This window comes from Acinonyx jubatus, chromosome D1 (assembly GCF_027475565.1).
Source record: "Acinonyx jubatus isolate Ajub_Pintada_27869175 chromosome D1, VMU_Ajub_asm_v1.0, whole genome shotgun sequence".
Taxonomy (NCBI): domain Eukaryota; kingdom Metazoa; phylum Chordata; class Mammalia; order Carnivora; family Felidae; genus Acinonyx; species Acinonyx jubatus.
In genome coordinates, this window is record NC_069390.1 from 45,394,419 (window position 1) to 45,413,072 (window position 18,654).

Genomic DNA, 18,654 nt, shown 5'->3' on the forward strand with positions numbered 1-18,654 from the left:
GTGTTCTTTCATTACCCAGGTGACTGGCCGAGTGCGTGTCCATCCACCCAACCCTTCTTAATAACCTCTGCTGGTAGCAAGCTCCCAGCCCTCCCCGGCCCTGTCCAGGCGGCACCGTTTCTGTCATTTCGTGTGCCCCCTGCAGGCCGTGAGTTTCTGGGCAAGGATGCACCACAAGCAGAGCTATGGGGACACCTGCAGATAGAATCCGAGTCTCTCTGCAGAACACCGCACTCCCAGCTCTTCCTCCCTGGCAGCCACCCACAGGCAGCCAGAGCTGGGATGTAGGTGAGGAGCTGGGACTTGCAGTCTTTTTGGCTCACGACGGCTAGGGTCCCTGCAGCGTCCTGCTGGAACCCAGGACCTCTGCACGTCAAGAGGACAGGAAGGTGAACGGGGGGCAAAATTTACCACACTTTCACGGGGGCCATGAAGATATGGCTGAACAAAAAAACCCCGGAGCCAGATGAGAACCTGAAATCCCAGCTTGCTCACATGGTCAACGAGGACACACCATGTGTACTGCACCACGGGTCTGAAGATGAAAGGTGATCATGCAGAGAGGGCCCTCAGCATAGGGCCTACCACGTAAGAGGTACTGGACCGACTGTAGCTGCTGAGATTCCTACTGTTGTCGTTTACTATCATGTGAGGTGACTCCATCCTGGGGGGAGAGGCAAAAGAACTTTCCTGCTTTCGCTACCCCTTTGCCCAGCAAAGAAAAAATAAGCACAGGTAAGCCAAGAGCTGGGAGCAAGTTGCGAAGCCATGTGACCGTTCAAATTCTCGATTGTGGCCCACTCATAATGAGCTTCCCGGGGTGTAGGCCTCTCCTGTGCCTGACGGACGGAAAAGAGTTGTATCCATTCACTGCTCCGGGCAACGTGCTTTCTATATATGTGACCTCAGGTAATCCCAGCCTCACAATGACACTGCAGGGGCATTTTATTAAGGTCATTACACACAAGGAAATGGAAGTTCAGAGATGAACAGACTTGCCTGAGGTCACACTTCCGGGAATAGTCCCAGAGTTAAGAATAAAACTTGGACCTGTCAATGCCACAGCCTGAGCATTTGCCGCAAACGTCAACCACACCGCCTCCCAGAAGAAAATGTCTAGACCCTTCTCACTCACTCACATCTACGTTTTCTGATGGTTGATTTGAGAAAAGAGAAGAGAAAAAAGCTGACTCGTGTTTGCAAAATTCTAAGAAGTTAAATTAGAATTCAGGATAAACATAATGATTCGCAGATGCATCAGACAGACTCTTCTTCTAAGGTTTCTATTTTGAGGAAGTTACCTTTGTGCCCGAGTGGCTGAAATGAACGGAGAAGGGCAGGCTGTCTTCGCCAAAGGAAACCTGGCACTGCCTCTCCAAAGCTGGTGACGTGAAACCAAACCCTGACTGCTGGCATCTGGGTGGCTTGATTCCTGCCAAGAGGTGACTTTGTTTCTAAGAATACAAAGGACTAAAGAAGGTATCCTGGAGACCACAGCAGTGAGACAAACAGCCTTCCCTCTCCCCTTAATTCAACCTGGGTAGGTTAGGAATCCCTCCGCCCCCAAATCCAGAAGACTGAAAGGAAGAGATCTACTGGATACGTCTGGGTTCAAGTTTTGATGCAATCAAAACTCTAAAAACCATTTGGTAAGGTTCTAACTACTTCCCATCCTGCCAGTTCTCCTTATAAGGGAAGAAGGCCAGGGTGAATACCTGATTTCCCTTCCTCCTTCCCATACAAATCCCATTTTCTTTTCAGCAATGGTGGTTTCCCCAAAGCTAAAGGTGACACACGGCACCAATAAAGGGCAATTCTATTGTATAGGGCAGGAAACAAATATTGGCAAAAACAACACCAGTAGCAGCAACTAAAAATCGTAAGTGTTGGGGGCAATGTATAAGCAGAAACGGTGAATGTCAGTAAGTCATGGACACTAAAGCCTAAGACTAGATTGCCTCGATACCAAAAAAGGAGGTTAGCGTTGGTTTGTTCAATGATTAAAAAAAAGTCTCCTGCGGTGGTCAGTGGATGTGTGGATTATCAACATTTCAATGACAACTACAGAAAAGGTGCTCATTCTGCATATTTCTTTTGTGGATTTCAGTGGAACAAACCAGCACTCCTATGGCCCATTCTATGCCAGGCACTATGCTAGACACAGGGAATCCATGAGCTAATAGCACAAAACCCTTTTCTTCACAGACCCTATAGAGTCACCGTATGGAGCTAGTCTATTGCCTCCACAGTCAGAATCATATATTTACCCATGTAAATAAATGTTCTCAATGATTCCCATAGAGCGGGTTGGGAATAAAGACAGTCAACATTTCCTCTCCCGTATATCACATGACTTAAATCAGCATTCACCTGCTCTTTTGATAGGAATGACTATTCTCCAGCACTAACCATACAGTGTTACTCATGAGCAAGGAGAACAGAGGTGGAACTCACGGGATGTGAATAAGGGTTCACAAGTCTAAGTTGGAAACCATGATGAGAAACAAGTTATCCATCACATCTGAGTGAGAGTTGAACACACTCAGATTTGTAAAGGTTTCAGAAAATTAGCCCTGGCTCCAACTATTCCAGCTAGCTGCCGGAGGATGTTTTCACAAAATGAGGGAATAAATCACAAGAGGGAGATGGGGCCCTAATCCAGAAGAGAGGTAAGAGAATGCACAGGCTAGCAGCTGGGCCCCTGACCTGGACGGCAGCTGGTCCAGGGTGGATGGAGAGCCGGAGGGGTGCCACCAAGGGGACAATGGACTTGAAAGATCCCCTGACTTATGTGACCATCTGGAGAAGAGTATGAGAACTCTGTTAGAAACGTTGAGGATGAACTTGTATGGGCATGTAAAAACCGAATTAAAAAAAAAAAAAAAAAAAGAGGCAATGACAAATCCCAGGAAAAAATGTTTACAATCAAGAAAATGGTTCTAACACATCACACATTAACCACGCTGTATGTAAAATTTACAGGCTTGTGATACAAATGCTGAGTGTTAACTAAACCAAAAATTGTGATGTAACCACACTAGGGGATGGGCAGGAAAAAAGTGCTACATTTATTTAGAGAGCTAAGTGTGGTCTTCCATAGCGAGAAGTCAACCAAAAATGTCCAAAATTGATGGATTGAGATATACAGTATGATCATGTTATTTGGGAATATGGCAATAATATACAAAGAAATAGCTGAAAGGCTTTATAAGTGCCTGTCCCTAAGAAGAAGGACCAGGAGGTGGGGAGACATGGGACAGAGGACCACTGCTTTTCTTTATAGGCTGAGTCTGGTTCAATTTGGCTTATATACAAAGCACACATATGACTTAATTAAGTTAAATAAGCAGCCAATCAGAAACTATCTTGGAACATCATGGAGTTTTTTTGAGGAAGAGAAAGAACTATAAAGGGAAACAAAAATATTAAGAGTTGTGCTTCAGGATGTTTATTCTAGTTGGCCACAGTTCCCTGGACTCAAAAGGAACTTGGTCAGATCACAGAGCCTTCCTATGGCTCAACTCCTCAGAATGACCCAGCAGAAACAAGCACCCTTGTCTGCCTGGACAGTTCACCAAAAACACCAATGTTGCACCAGCAAAGTCCCACCTGGATCAAGGATGTCTCACAGCTTGGCAGCCCCTGACACAACCTGAATACACAGATTTCTTTTGACTTGGGAACATGCTCATTTTCTCTTTTCGTCGTTACAATCCCTCTAGCCATTCTTCACAGCGGAAGAATGTGTAAACAGTGTGTAAACAGTGACAAAGGTGAATGTTACCCTAAAAACTCAACAAAGCTAACTTGCAACGGGTTATTTAGCTACCCTGGGCGTTTCACAAAGGACTTTTCCTCCTCTCCCAAATCTGTTGTGAGGTCACTTTCTATCTTGCTCCCGGCTCTCCTCTCCTCTCTGCTGCTTGGGGAGGCTGCAGAGGGAGCCCCGAGGGCCCGAACTCTGGAGTCAGTCAGGGTCTGTGGCCAAATCTGGCTTGGGTGGCACTTCCTAGCGGGGGTCACTGGGGATGGGGTTGGGTCCAGCCCTCCGGGACAGCTTCCACATGTGGAACGTAGGAGAAGCAGAGAACCCACCTTGAAGGAGCATCACAAGGGTTAAAGCAGATAATGTGTGGGAAATACATAGTGCTGTGCTTGCACCTAACTTGTTATTATCCTTCAGACTGGTCAGTGTCCGCTCTCTGAAACGCGCAGAACCTGTCCTTGAAAGTGCCCATCACCACAGATGAGATAAACCAGACTCCCCAAAGTGGCCACTCGGGTTGCTTTTGACTTTCTTTTCTCTTTTTCGAAAGAAGAACTGCTACCGGATTCTATTTCAGGGACCTCTGATGAGGCAGTTCCCTTTTTGTGAAAAGGGGGAGAGAAAAACCCTGGCCCTTGGCCTTGGTGCCGCTTCCTCAAACACACCCAGAGCTGCACTACACCGTCCGACATAAAGATGGCGGTCTTTTCCTAAACTTGTTTCAAAAATTCCAAGTATGTGAAGAACGTAGTAAAACCTTGAAAAATGACTGCTGTCAAATAATACCACCAGAAAAATCATAATCCACTTAGGAATTTAAAGAAACCAAGACGAATAACTCATGTCAAGGGATGCTAATGTACAAGTTGGAACAGAACAGGGACAAATCACCTACCTTTGCTTCCTGTCCCTCGCCTGCCTGGGCTCTGTCCAGACACCCCTCCCCCAGGGCAGCCTGGGCAACCTGCGATAACCCCTGGGCCCTGCAGGGAGTGGCTGTAGGGCGGAGCCAACCAGAATGACCTGCACATTCAGCGCCTGGAGGCAGTGGGGGGACGGGCAGGGCTTGGCCCGGCTCAAACTCCGGTAGGGCCTCTCCTCAGCTAAGGGCTCAGAGGCACCAGCCCTATCCTGGCTACTTGGCTTCGTCCCCTGCCCTGTGCCCTTCTCAGAAACAAACAGCACTGAGAGCAAAGACTAAGGAGCCAATTGGGTCTTTCCTGCCCAGATCTCACACCAGGATGCACCCCCTCGGCCCTGCCTCCCATTTCCACCACCACGGTTAGAGAGGGGCTGCTGTTTTCTCAGAGAGAAGCGGGTCTTCCCCGCAGAGGTGCAGCTGCAAAGGCCCGTGGGCCGTGCGCAGGGACGGCACCCGGGCAGAAGGCGGGCGTGGAGAGCTGACCCACCCCGGAAAGCAGATGGGAGCCTGGCCGGGCCTCTGTGAAACGTCCATAAAACCCAGATTTCCAGATGCTTTCAATTGCCTCATCCCCCAATGGCAATGAAAAAGGATGGCGAGTGCCCAGCGCAGCTCCCACACGAGGATAAACCACCCACCGCTGTAAGAGGGTACATACAGCTGGGTGAGGATGGGCAGCGGGGACCGCCGGGCAGCATGCAAGACAGAGCGGGGAAAACCACAGCACACCATACTGAGCCGTCACCCGGGAACACCGCCTCGCTTGTGTCCTTCCAGAAAAACCTGGGGGGAGAAGCATTTAAACACTGGGCGCAGCCAACCGTCGGACCAGCTGTAGCCTCCCTTGGAGAACCGGGAAGGCCAAATGTGCGCTCTGACCATTTATTCCAAGCACATGGGGCGTCCGTTAACAACACAGGGATTAGAAGCCGGGCTGTGGCGTTGCTGAGCGGTGTGGCCTGGGGCAAGCTGCTTAACCTTTCTGGGTCTTGACTCCCTCATCCGAACGCAGATGACACCTGGCTGGCTCTTCTCCAGGGGTCAGTGTGAAGGGCAAACGAAACAGTGAACAGGACAGTTCTGCGTGAACCGCAGGGAGCTGCTTCCTAAACAAGTTTAGGAAAAGGTGCTGGTAGGCAGGTCTGCTGTTCATGAGATCCACCTGCCACGCCACGAACTGGGGTGCGAGAAGGAGCCTCTCTTCTGAAGGACCGGCAACTGCATCTGGCCAAACAGCGGTTTCCCGTGAAAGCACGACCCCATTCCAAGATGAAGCGCTGCCTCAATAGCCACCGCAGGGCCTAGAAACTTCTCCAGAGAAACCCTGCCCTAAGTCTTCACCCTGTCCGTGATACAGGCAGGGGTTCTCCTGGCAGGAGCTCATTCCTGCCAGGAGCTCCTGGAGCTCATTCCTTCATTTCTCCAATCGACTCCCCCTACAAACCACCCGCCTTTCTCTTTGCCACAGTCGTCAACAATGGTACATGTCCTTCGAGCTGCACCGGCCACATTTTCCAAACCAAAACCAGGATCTGTGATCCGACCAAGGAACTTTCGTTGATCTGTGAATTTAGGCCGTTGAAAGGAGCTATAAAAATACGAAAATTAAATTGCTCCTGGGGCCACAGTGACCACCTGTCTTCGTGGAAAAGAATAAGGTTATCTGCGGGGTAACCTGCCCAACTGCAGGTGGGCCCCCCGGAGGGGTGGGGCTGGGGTGCACATCCTTGTCCTCGCAAGATCGTCCCAGTCCCGGTCCCCCCCATGTCACGCTGCGACGAAATGCACGGAAGAATGCTTAGAACATAAGATCTCCCTGAATGGTGGCTACTGCTTCTACGTCTCCTCAAACTCCTTAAACCACGGGCTTTGGATTCAGACACACTTCAAATATCTGGCCACGCTATCTAGAAGCTGATTACTAGGCTCAGCTACCTAAAGACGCTGAGGTTCTCTGTTTCCAATACCCACTCCAGCCAAGTTCATTCTGACAAGAAGCAAGAGCATTAGCAGACAGGCCAGCTCCTAGCAATCCTGCTTTCTTCTCTGTTCCACAGCTCTTCAAACTACAGCGCCATCCCTGGTCTCAAAAACAGTCATCCCATTATGCTCTTCCTCCCACAGCTAATTAATCCCCAAGGCCTTTTAATTTTATCAACACGATGTGGCTCCCCTCTGACATTCTCTGTTTTGTATCCCCCCTGGGCATGTCCAGGCCACTGCCTTCGTTTGGTCCTTGCCACATTACCTGGACTGGAAAGTCACTCCCCTCCCCCAGCCTGCTTTCTAACCAGTTGCCAAGGTCATTCTCCTGGAACACACATCCGACCACATCTTGTCTTTCAAAAGAGGAGTGAGGATATTCACATTACCCGGTATATGTATTAAAATCTCTGCGGGGCGCCTGGGTGGCTCAGTCGGTTAAGCGTCCGACTTCGGCTCAGGTCATGATCTCGCGGCCCGTGAGTTAGAGCCCCGCGTCGGGCTCTGTGCTGACAGCGCAGAGCCTGGAGCCTGTTTCGGATTCTGTGTCTCCCTCACTCTGACTCTCCCTCATTCATTCTCTGTCTCAAAAATAAATAAACGTTAAAAAAAAATTAAAAAAAAAAAATCTCTGGAAGGACTCACAACAATCTAGTAACAGTGGTTACCTACTTGGGGTAGGACAGGCATTGGAAGGATGGGAAGTCTCCCTCCACTCTTTTATGCTTATAGATTTGGGGCTGTGTGTATGTATTCAAATCAGAATTAATTAAAAAAAAAATCATGCTATGGGGCACCTGGGTGGCTCAGTCAGTTAAGTGTCAGACTTCGGCTCAGGTCATGACTTCATGGTTTGTGAGTTCGAGCCCCGTGTCGGGCTCTGTGCGGACAAGCTCAGAGCCCGGAGCCTGCTTCGGATTCTGTGTCTCCCTCGCTCTCTGCCCCTCCCCCACTCATGCTCTGTCTCTGTCTCTCAAAAATAAATAAACATTAAAAAATTAAAACAAAAATCATTCTGGCTCCCCGCTGAATTTCAACAGGGTCCAAACCACCTGGTGAGCATAGCCTCTCGAGCCTGGTCCCTTCCTTATCTCTGGCCCAACTTCCTGCTACATTACTACAAGGCACTCAGGTCTTAAGTAGATTTGTGGAATTGTCGACATGTCCAGGGATCCTACTCACGTTCACTGTCACAGCAATACAGTGAAGACCATTATGTCCATGAACAGACTGGAGTCAGGCTGAGTCCACTGGTCCCCAGTCTCACACAGCTGGTAAGAATTCAGATAGAGCCTTCTCGTTCCACCAGAATACACATGTTGCCACTACAGCATGATGGGAGATGTGTTCTGAAGTCCAGGTGGCAATCTTCTTTGCCTCTTTTACTCCTTTGCCCCAAATCCTGAGAAGAACCATGGTGCCCCAGGTTGGAAAAGGAGCTCGGGGGAGACCCAGCCCAACTCTCTACCCAAGGTGAAGGGAACTGTTTACATCCAGCCTGTGCTTAGGGAGCTCACAGTTTGGAAGGCAGCTGTCTTTCTGTTTGAATCATTTCTTTATTTCTTCAAAGGTACAGTGAGGTGGTTAAGAACACCGAGTGGAGCCAAACCTTGGCACGGCCACTTCCTGCCGATGGATCTTGATAACGTACCCTCGTGTTTCTGAGCCTCTGTTCCTTTACTGACAGACTGGAGAGAAGAACAGTATCCATGTCAACATACTTGGCATACAGTGCTTTTAAAACAGCTCAGTCAGTGCCAGCAACAGTCATCGCTGCTGTAGTGAGTCGAGGTGTGCTTTCCCTGTTCAGGGAAAAACCTGTACCCGTCACAGAGCTCCCCTCCTTTTTCTGCAAAGCAGTGCTGCTTCCCAACCGAAAGAGAATACTCTCCTTGTCCCTCCTTCTCCAATCCACCGCCTTCCCTTCTCTGGCTGTATGAACTCCTACCTAAGTAAACTCACACACTCTCTTCCTGCATATGGTGCTGCTTGCCCTGGCATCCAGAAAAATCCTGTGCCTGGGAAGTCTGAACCAGTGGGGGGCTGCCAGCTGTGGGGCCGGATGTGGTCCGGGCTGCAGGAGGGCTGGAGGAACCTGCCGCGTCCCAGGGTAGGGATGGAGGAAGTTGGCTAGGCTTTATCAGGAGAAACCACTCCCTGCGCACAGACGGTGAGCCCAGGTTTTCATCCGCCTAAAGGAGCAGCTGGCTCCCTTGGCCAGATTTCAGGCAAGGTGCTTCTAAACAGCCCACCCTGGGTGGAGGATCTTGCACTTAACATTCGGAAGTCCTTTGATACGCAACAGTGAAATCATGTAGAAGAGTGCATTTTCAAGCATTACTAACCACTTCTAAAATAGTCTTTGTTGTTTCGATTCTTCCTCCCTTTCTTCACCCTCTGCTGTTTTTCTCTTAGCTTCAAGTGGAGCCAAAGGTAACAGAGGGACTGACTTGCTGGTTTTCCACCAATATAAACAACCACCGATTTGGGGAAATGCTGCCGTCTGGTTTGTACACGATGCAGAGCCAGCAGGGGGCGCTCGCCGCCCGGATTACTCTTCCTTCGCTCCTCACAGATTTTGCGGAGCTACGGACTACAAAATGAAGATACAAGTGGATCTTGCAGCTCTTTGGTCATCGTCTCCGGCTGCAGAGTCAGCAGGCCTGGACCTCCATCCCGTGTCCAATGACAAGTGACTGCCTAACATGGGGCAGGCTGTGTCACAGGATTAAATAAAATGATGCACGGCGTCGGCCACTGCCTCTACTGTACTGCGGAATATTACCAGCAGCCAGTATCGCCAGGGATGGCAGTCAGGAAGAAGTCTTCAGTGGCGGCAGTGGTGATGCGCGTAGTGAACCGAAGAGTGACTTTCCAGAAGAGCTGGTACCAGGGAGGCCGCCCTAGACTGGGGATGTGGCAAACCAGGTTCTCCTCTTGCCTCTGTTGCTACACAAGTGTGTGTTCGTGCCTCATCTCCTCCTGGGGGACAGTACCAGCAGGGTTCAACGCTGGCCACGGCCACCCTTAAACCAGCTCTCTCTCCAGGCCTCTTCTATAAAAAGGAATAGAATTACCAACCTCACAGGGCTGTGATAAAGATGAAAGAAATCACTAGTGAAAAACAGCACAAGACGCAGGGCACTCATTTATTTGTTTGCCTTTTGTCACCACTGCCTATAAGCCCGTGACTCCAAGGAGGCTGAGCCCTGAGAAAGAAGTGGGGGGGCACATCTGTATGTGTGTACGTGTCTAATGTTAAATTCTAAACACTGTATACGTCCCAAATTGTTAAAAGATACCAGTTGAGTTTCTTTTAGATGGCTTTACAATTTCCTAGAGTTGGAACAAAAATACAGTAAAATTAAAGCCCGAGAAGCACAGAAAGTCTGAGAGCCAAAGAAACCATCCACAAGCTCCACGTTTTTCAGTGTGACCCTGGGCCCGAAGTGTTACATTCATTGTAACAGCACCCTAGCGCTCTGTAGTTGCAAAATAAAGTACACATTATGTAATCTGAGAACCTGGTGCTTGAGACCCTCTCACTCAGCTTTAAATAGTTTTGTTAATTCTCCCCCCCAAATTTCAATTAGTCACCTTGTTCTCCCAAGGTTCCCCTGCTTCCTCCTTCGTTAGACTCATCCTTCAAGCCCTCACGTTTCTCCTAAAATTAACCCATATGCTACTATTCACAATCCCCCGTGTATTCACTTGTACACATTAAATCCATTTGCGTACCCCTGCAAACTAAGGGTCCAGAACCCAGGAATATGAGGAGCCACATCAAAAGTGAGACTGGTGTTTACAAAGGAAATGACATAATTTCACAACAGTGATACAGCTTTGGTTGGCACTGACAGACATACTTTTAAAATCATGACGCAAGCCAGCAACACCAACATATGTATTAGATGGTATTATTACTTTCAGAAATTATACTTTTTTAATCTAAAGGATGAGTAATTTTCACACTGTGAAAGACTGTTATATTCACTTCAGCACCAACATCACTCCACATGGGTGTGTATGGGTGTGTGTGTGTGTGTGTGTGCATTTCTGGTTTGTCTTCTCTAGAACACAGCCTCTATGACAATGGGGATTAGCTTCCTCTGCTGTTGAATCCCTAACACCTGAAACAGTGGCTGGCATGTAGTAAGTGTTTAAAACGTAGCTGTTGAATGATTCCAATTTCTTTCAGTCCCCAACTCGTGTCCCCTTAAAATATAATTATGTTCTCAAGAGGCCCAAGGGTGTTGACTCATGCCAGGCCTCACATTTATTTCGGGGCCTCTGAAGGCATGTGCTAAAGTCCAGTCTTTAGAGTCAAACCTTTTCTTCCATAGGTAAAAGGCCAAATCCAGTCGAACCAGTCGGATTATCATGTGTAATCCTAAACACGTACGAAACACGTATCTCTGGACTGTATTCCAAGGAGGTGGTGGGTCCTGCCTTTACAAAACTGTTTACCAACTTTCACTTACTCCTTTATATACTCAGAGTCATCACGTCTGGAATGTTCTTCTCCCTTATTCTTCCTCGGGCTAGATCAATCCTCTACCTAAGGTTACTTCCTCAAGGGAGTCTGCCCTGTGCCGTTAATCGCTCGCGGCATTTGATGCTCTTCCTTCTGAAACCCCACCATACTTCACAATGACCTCTTCATGAGTGGCTGGTGCTTTGTGTGTGTCCCCCCATTAGATGTTACACCCCACGTGGGCAGACACTGTGCATGCATGCGCAGGTGCTCGTAAATGTTTACAGATTGGACTGAAGGAATCTAGGGATTCACAACGTGAAGCCAAATCAACACTAACAACAACAAAAAGAGAGACTAGAGATTCCGGGTCCTAATGGGTCCATGATTGGAGAGGACAGTCACAAGATGGGGCTGCCATAGGCATTTTCATCAAATAAAACATTTTTTTATTGCGATAAAACATTCTATCGTGTTTTAACCAGGGAAAACAACTACCATCTTGGGACTTTTGCTTCCCAGTGCGTTGGGAGTTCTGTTCCTTAAAAAATGGTCACAAGCAAAGAGAGAGATTTGCCACACAGGAGGTATGTGTACTGAAGAGAGAGAACTTCAAAACTGGGGATGGTTTACGGTAGTCAAAAGAGTATAACGGAATAGATTTGGGCTCCTGATCCCTGTGCTTATTTGCTAAACATCTTAAGTTGTCTTAACATTGTCTGGGCCTCGGTTTCTTCATCTGTAAAATAGGGCAAACCATTTAGTCATGGGGCCCTATGGGGACAGAATGAAATAATCGATTACAGCGTACTCTGTAAGGAACCAGGTGCCATACAAACACACGTGATGCAAAGTGAAAAGCATTCCTGGGCCGAAACCCAGACTTTGGCCAAAGAATCCCCTGTACTTTCCAGAAAGAAGAAGAAACAAAGAACCAGGAGGATAATCTTCATGTTTGTTCATCTCAGTGCCTCTCACAGAGAAAGATTTTAAGCCATTGCCACCACCCTTCCTATAAAACCGCTCAGCCACGTAAGAAGAGTGATCCAGCTGGCCCTTCCCTCCCTGGCCCCAGTAACTTGCCTCAATGGGCCCAATGATTTACTTTACATCCCTTTCTTCATTTTTTTCCCTAGTTTTGGAGCAGGCTCTGTTTTACTACCAGCTCCCAGAGTTCACAATTCGTAGACAGAAGTGTCAGCGGTCCACACACAGGCTCCCCCTAGGTCTCCACTCTGGTGATGGCTCGCGGTGTCTCCCTGATGCCACCATCAGAGGCTCTCCACTGAGCTCAAGTACAAACACCCCGGAGAGGTCACCTCCAATCGTTCAGTGTGCTGGTATTTACGATGGATGGTGAACTCACCCATGATACTTTCTGCTGACGAGGGAATGACAGCAAGGCGGTGAACTCACAGGGAGCCTGGGACCTCTGGGCATTGCGAGCCCGAGATTGGGGCTGGGGAGGTGGGGGGTGGGGGGAGGGTGAGATAGAGTGTGCAGAAATAAGTTGGTGAAGATCCCGAAGACAAACCTCCTGATTCCTGCATTTTTGCCTTGGGTTCACCCACACACAGATGCAATGCTCATTCTCACAGCCAAGGAGTGGGAGTGAAGGAAGGGTCTGGGGCTCATTAGGTAGGAAAGAAGGGAGGCTCACATATGTATGGGAAATAATGGCACAGGCTGAGAAACAATGGTATGGCGGGTGCTGGATGGGGTGGTGAAGACAGAAAAGAAGAAAATGACACACAGAGTCCAGATGCCATTGTGACTGGTATTTATATTATAATGCAACGCGTTCTGTATCAAACTGCTAAAATACCATCTTGTTACTTCTCCTTAAGAAGAGAACCACTTGCTATCTTGAGAAAACAAGCAAAGACAGTATAGAATAACTAAGCTAAATGCTTAGGCTTGAGTTTTAAAGACAGGAATTGGAATCTCGACTCTAACAGGTATTACCTGTGTGACTTTTGAGAAGTTAATCTGTTTCCTCATCTGTCAGATGGTACCTGCCCTTGTAGGGTTTTTGTGGGGATAAAAAGTGACCATGTATATAAACAGCTTTGCACAGTGCCAGCCCCACGTCACGGTTCAGTAACTGCCACCTACTGTTACGTTTTATTAAACACAAGAGCCTCTTAAGGCCTTTCCCTTCCAGCTCCAGCCTTCCCCGGAGTTTGAGGCACAGAGCATTTGGCTCTAAAATTCTACCTATTTGTCAACACAAATACCTTTCTACTTAATTGGAAGTCGGCCTGGCTCATCTCCCACAGGCCCGTTTACATGCAGGTTGTTTGTCAGGCATGAGGCAGGGGGAAAGGAGAAGGAAGGCAGAGGCGGGGGAAGGTGAACGGGATGGGATTCAAGGCACACCTCGCAGTACACTCACCGAGTCTGGGTCTCGCTGCTGTTCGAGGAAGGCTGAGAATTCCACCAGGCGAAGTTTGGTTGTGCCGATGGAGCGGCCCTGCCAGGCTGGGACTGAGGGAGCTGGGGCTGACGCAGGCTCAAAACCTGAAAGACCAATCGTCACCTCTAAAGGAGGCTGTGAGCCTCGTCCCCCTCCGCCAGAGTCCAGGGGTAGAATTAAGTCAGGCGGTGGTGGGGTTCTGGCCAAGGACCCCAGAGGCACAATGGTCATGTGGCTCCTCTCAAGGCCAACTTCAGCCCAGTTTAAGGGCTGGAAGACACCTCACCCTGGATAAGGGGCCCAGCTGGGGACCAAGGCCAGAGAGGCTGAAAGAGCCCAGGTGAATCCTGCAAAGATCCTCTGAGACACTGGGACTACCGGGCACTTCTTGTGTTGGCTCATCTCCCTCCTTCCCTCCCTCCCTCCCTCCCTCCCTCCTTCCTTCCCTCCCTCCCTCCTTCCTTCCCTCTCTCTCTCCCTCCCTCCCTCCTTCCCTCTCTCTCTCCCTCCCTCCCTCCTTCCTTCCTTCCGTCCCTCCTTCCTTCCCTCTCTCTCTCTCTCCCTCCCTCCCTCCTTTCTTCCTTCCTCTCTCCTTCCTTCCTTCCTTCCTTCCTTCCTTCCTTCCTTCCTTCCTTCCTCCCTCCCTCCCTCCCTCCCTCCCTCCCTTCCTTCCTTCCTTTCCAGCACAAGAGCAGGGGAGGGGCAGAGAGAGAGGGAGAAAGAGAATCCCAAGCAGGTGCGGACAGAAGCCTCCCGACACAGGACTCAGTCTCATGAACCAGGAGATCATGACCTGAGCCAAGATCAAGAGTCGGACACTTAACCAACTGAGCCACCCAGGCGCCCCCCAACCCCCAATCTCTTTTCCTAAGACTGTGGTCATAAGCACTACAGAATTCTCTCTCTCTCTCTCTCTCTCTCTCAGAATGTTCCATGGTGTCAGAAAAGAGGGTAACACATGAACACACATCCCATCTGGGGATAGTTCAGCTAAGTGACTCCAGGCGCACAGGTGGGGGATGGGGCAGGTACGCGGGCGAGATTTGGGTTTCCTTGTCAAGGCTTCCCTGGAAACTCTTCATTAAAGAAAGGGTGCAAGGAACTGAAACCTACTGACATAAGGAAGGGTAAATAAACCCTATCTGCTCTCAAGACGTGGACTGCCCAATCCAGCCTGTTTATGATGAGGAAGGAATCACCACAACTTCCCCTTCCAAGGGTGACCCAGTGTCTTGGCGAAAGTGATGGGCTTCCCTTTTCTTTCTTCTTTTTTCTTCCCACTTTGCAATTGAGATATAATTGACATATCTAAATCTTCCTCCCTTTCTTTTTGTTCAGTAAATTCTCTGCCCAATGTGGGACTTGAACTCATGACCCCAAGATCAAGAGTCACGTGCTTTACTGACTGCGCCAGCCAGAAGCCCCCGGCTTTCCTTTTCTGTAAAACCCCATCTGAAGAGCTCCTGGGCGGAGGAGACTGGGGGCACTGGACACATCCATGACCCCCCTGACTTCCAGCCTTAAGGAAAGTAGGGGTGAGGGAGGGGCACCCACGCACCTACAGGGTGGGGGGTGGGGGCTGCACTGCCGTGGAACACAGTGTGACGGGCTGGCTGCCAGCTGCGTGGGACACTCTCCACGAGGGAGCCGCTGGGGGACTCACCTGGAATGGGGGCTGTGACCGCTGGCTGGATGGGGTAGGCCTGCTGCACGAAGGGCTTGACGCTGGGGGCGGAGGGGCGGACAGAGTCATACATCGAGACTATAGCAGTGGTTACTCTACTCCCCAGGTCTTGCCTTGGCCTCCCAGTGCTGGGGCCCAACCTGCCACCCCACACCCCCCCAGTTAAGGTTCCCTGCTTGCAGGTGGTAGCACAGCCCAGGCAGAGCTCTGCCAAGACAGAGACGGTGACTCCCTCTGACTGAGACGGGCCAGCATGGTGCTGGGGGCCCAACCATCAAGCCTCATACCGCTTCGGTGGGACAAGCTGGAGAGACCCCAGCACGATTCCCGTATGCTGTGACACCTACTGGACCCTCTCTTCTCGTCCCTGCCACGACCCAGGTCAGGGGTCACCACTCCCAGGCAAGGTTTGGGACGTGCTTCAGGCTCCTTCTCTTGGCCAAACAGCTCAAGTTCTTTTGAGAACAGGTGGGCAGGATTTCCTTTCTGTTTTTATCTCCAGACCACCCTCAGCTTCCAGTTTACAAGGCCCGCTTCAAGCAGGATGGTCTCTCAGCTGCCCTTACCACCGGGAAAGCCAGCATGGGCTGGGCTATAGGATCGCCTCCACCGTCCTCTCTCAGGAAGGCACTTCTCAGGAAGACCCCGGGCTCTGGCCTCCAAAGCCATGAAGGGAGGGGGCCTCTCTCCCTGTCTCCCGCTGGACACTAATACTTAAGGTGGCCCTGAGCTGGACTTAAGCAGTCTCTTCGCTGCTACTGGCCTCGGTGGATGATGGGAGATGACTCTGGCAATCTCAGGTTAAATCTCCTTTCTCCCGCAAGCCCCGAGGCAGAGTCATCCTAGAGAAACGCCACCCGGGGTCGGGCTGTGACCAGACCCTTGCCGTCACTGAGAAGCCCCTCCTTGCACTTACTCTTGTGAGGATCCCGGCTGCCCTGTTTGTATCATTCCTGGCCAGAACTAGAAGGCAAAACGCAAGAGGCGTGTCAGAATTAGGAGTTCACATCGAAGCACTGTTCGGGATGCCTACACACTGCAACCCCTGCTAAAGACAGTGGGTTCAGACCCTCCATCAGCTGCACGGTGACCCTCTCTCGACATAGATGTGGTCACCGATGTGCACACGATGGCAGTGGCATCCTTGGCCTGGCAGCCCAGGGCTCCCTGGAGCTCCTCCTCCAGATCAGTGCCCTGAGGGCAGGGACCAGGCAGCAGCTTCTCCATGTTCCCCTGACACCTAACAGAGATCTGGGCACATTACAGGTGGGCTCACAGATGTTCTGTCTGACTGCTTTATCCAGGCACACCCCCACCCCCCTTCCCCCTCCCCTTCTCTTCCTCCATTCTTTTTTTTTTTTTTAATTTTTTTTTCTTAACGTTTATTTTTGAGACAGAGAGAGACAGAGCGTGAACGGGAGAGGGTCAGAGAGAAAGGGAGACACAGAATCCGAAACAGGCTGCAGGCTCTGAGCCATCAGCACAGAGCCTGACGCGGGGCTTGAACTCACGGACCGCGAGATCATGACCTGAGCCGAAGTCGGACACCTAACCAACTGAGCCACCCAGGCGCCCCTCTTCTTCCATTCTTAAACCCTCCCTGTGGGACGTTCTGTCTCCACAGCTCACAGCACCGAGGGCCCAGCTGGGAGAGGACAAAGCTCTGAGCAAGAGGCCAAAAGCTCCGAGAAGCAATGCGGACACCTCCTTTGCTGTAAGCTTCCCTGAGGCTTCTGGTGCCTGCCGGCCCCTGCTGGAGAGGCGGCCTGTTAAAAGGAGTTGCAAAGGGAGGCATAAGGCTCCGGGTTTGAGTCCTGAGGTCACTATCTATGGGACTGTGATCAAATTTCCCAAACTCTTGTTACTCCGTAACCTCGTCTGCAAAACGGCAACAATAACTAGAACCGCTAAAGATGATTTCAAAGATTAATGGGATTGTAACAAACGTTCAACTTCTCAGCCCTTGGTAGGTGCAAAAGGAAAACGGTAACAGAATACTTTGTCCCTTTAGGGCTTAGTTCCCTTAAAGTGACCCCGAGGACACAGGAAAAGAGACGAAGGGCCAGGAAAAAAAGCAGAAGCAGCAGGTCACAACCCAGAAGGGCACTGGCAAAGTAATACCTAATCCCATGTCTGCAGGGACCAAGGATGCCTTCCTCTTCCTTTCTCTCCAGGCCCCCTCCTTCCTTCTCTCTCCAGCTCCTTCCCTCCCTTTTACCACTTTGCCCCCAGCATCATCAGCTGGCCACAGGTAGTCCCTCCCTCCCCTACACGGGAGCCAAGAACAAGCGCCAGGTGGATGGCTTCACGCCCGGCCCCTCACCCCTGGGGGCCACCACTACGGGACCAGCTTGTGACTTACCCCCGGTGCCCCCGGGAAGGCGGGGCGTGGAATCCCAGGCAGCCCCAGCTTGTTGTGAATGGCGGTGGCCGAGACAATCTGTGCTGACGACATGGCGGCCATGTGCTGCAGGGCCTTATCCTTGGCAGTCTGATCCTTGAAGGTGACAGTGACACACAGACTTAATACAGAACACAGGGCTACCAGGCAGCTTCCACAGGCACAGCCACGAGCACATGGACTAAATACAGAGCCACAAGAGAGGCCGGAGAAGCAAACATGCACGGATAAATAAACACAGCCAGAAGGCTAAAACACACTCGACCTACCGTTAACTCTGAACTTTTACTGAGACTACCCAGTGGCGAGGTTTTATTAAAAAAAAAAAAAAAAAAAAAAAAAAAAAAAAAAATTTTTAAATCTGTTTTTCAACAGAATGGGAAGCCTCTGAGAAGAGTGGACAGCGTATTTATTTTTCCAGCTTCCAAAGGGAGATTTCTCCAATTACTTAACACATTCAAGGCAAGGGTGGGGGAAAAGGCCTTGCTTTTAAGCATACGGATGGGAGAAGGGGGCGTAAAGAGGGCTGGCTGTGGATCTGGGGTAGGACCATCCACAAGGTGCGGGCAGGCCCCATTGGTGTGCACAGTCACGGGGCCGCACTCCCAGGGGCTGCTGGAGTCATGCGAGGCCCAGAAGCCGTAGCAGACACCTGGTGAGGGGAGGTTGGGAGGCAGCAGGGCGGGCAGGGGGCCAGGACGGGGCCAAGCAGCATGCTGGCGGGGTGCATGCTTTCTCAGGTATCCCCACCATGGGGCTAAGGCCACACAGGTTCTCTCTACAGCCGAGAACGCAGGGGCTGCTACCGGGTAAGTGGTTTCTCCCTTCCCTGATGGGTCACTTCTAGAAAAGCCAAGGCTGATAACACAAAAGCTAGCCAAAAAGTCTGCCAAGCACAGCTAAAATACAGAATACTCAATGTGGTGAAAATACTTACCATGCTTGTTACCTGGATACAACAATAAACAATTTGTTAAAAGAATTGCGGACAAAAGCAGGGGTATTTTT

The 18,654-nt window shown here is 50.3% G+C and overlaps 1 protein-coding gene across 11 annotated transcripts in view; it reads right to left on the minus strand.

The window, feature by feature from the left end:
* Positions 1–18,654, minus strand: part of TEAD1 (TEA domain transcription factor 1) — a 267,954-nt gene that overhangs the window by 42,463 nt on the left and 206,837 nt on the right. For 7 of the 11 annotated variants that reach the window (XM_027073108.2, XM_027073113.2, XM_027073110.2 and 4 more), the window contains 5 exons: positions 18,584–18,595; positions 17,608–17,742; positions 16,162–16,208; positions 15,225–15,286; positions 13,541–13,665 (listed from right to left, as the gene is read on the minus strand). In XM_027073108.2, the coding sequence (XP_026928909.1) occupies positions 13,541–13,665; positions 15,225–15,286; positions 16,162–16,208; positions 17,608–17,742; positions 18,584–18,595 (381 nt within the window). The remainder of the gene's footprint in view (positions 1–13,540; positions 13,666–15,224; positions 15,287–16,161; positions 16,209–17,607; positions 17,743–18,583; positions 18,596–18,654) is intronic. The other 4 variants (XM_027073114.2, XM_027073112.2, XM_027073111.2 and 1 more) reach the window with 1 other exon arrangement.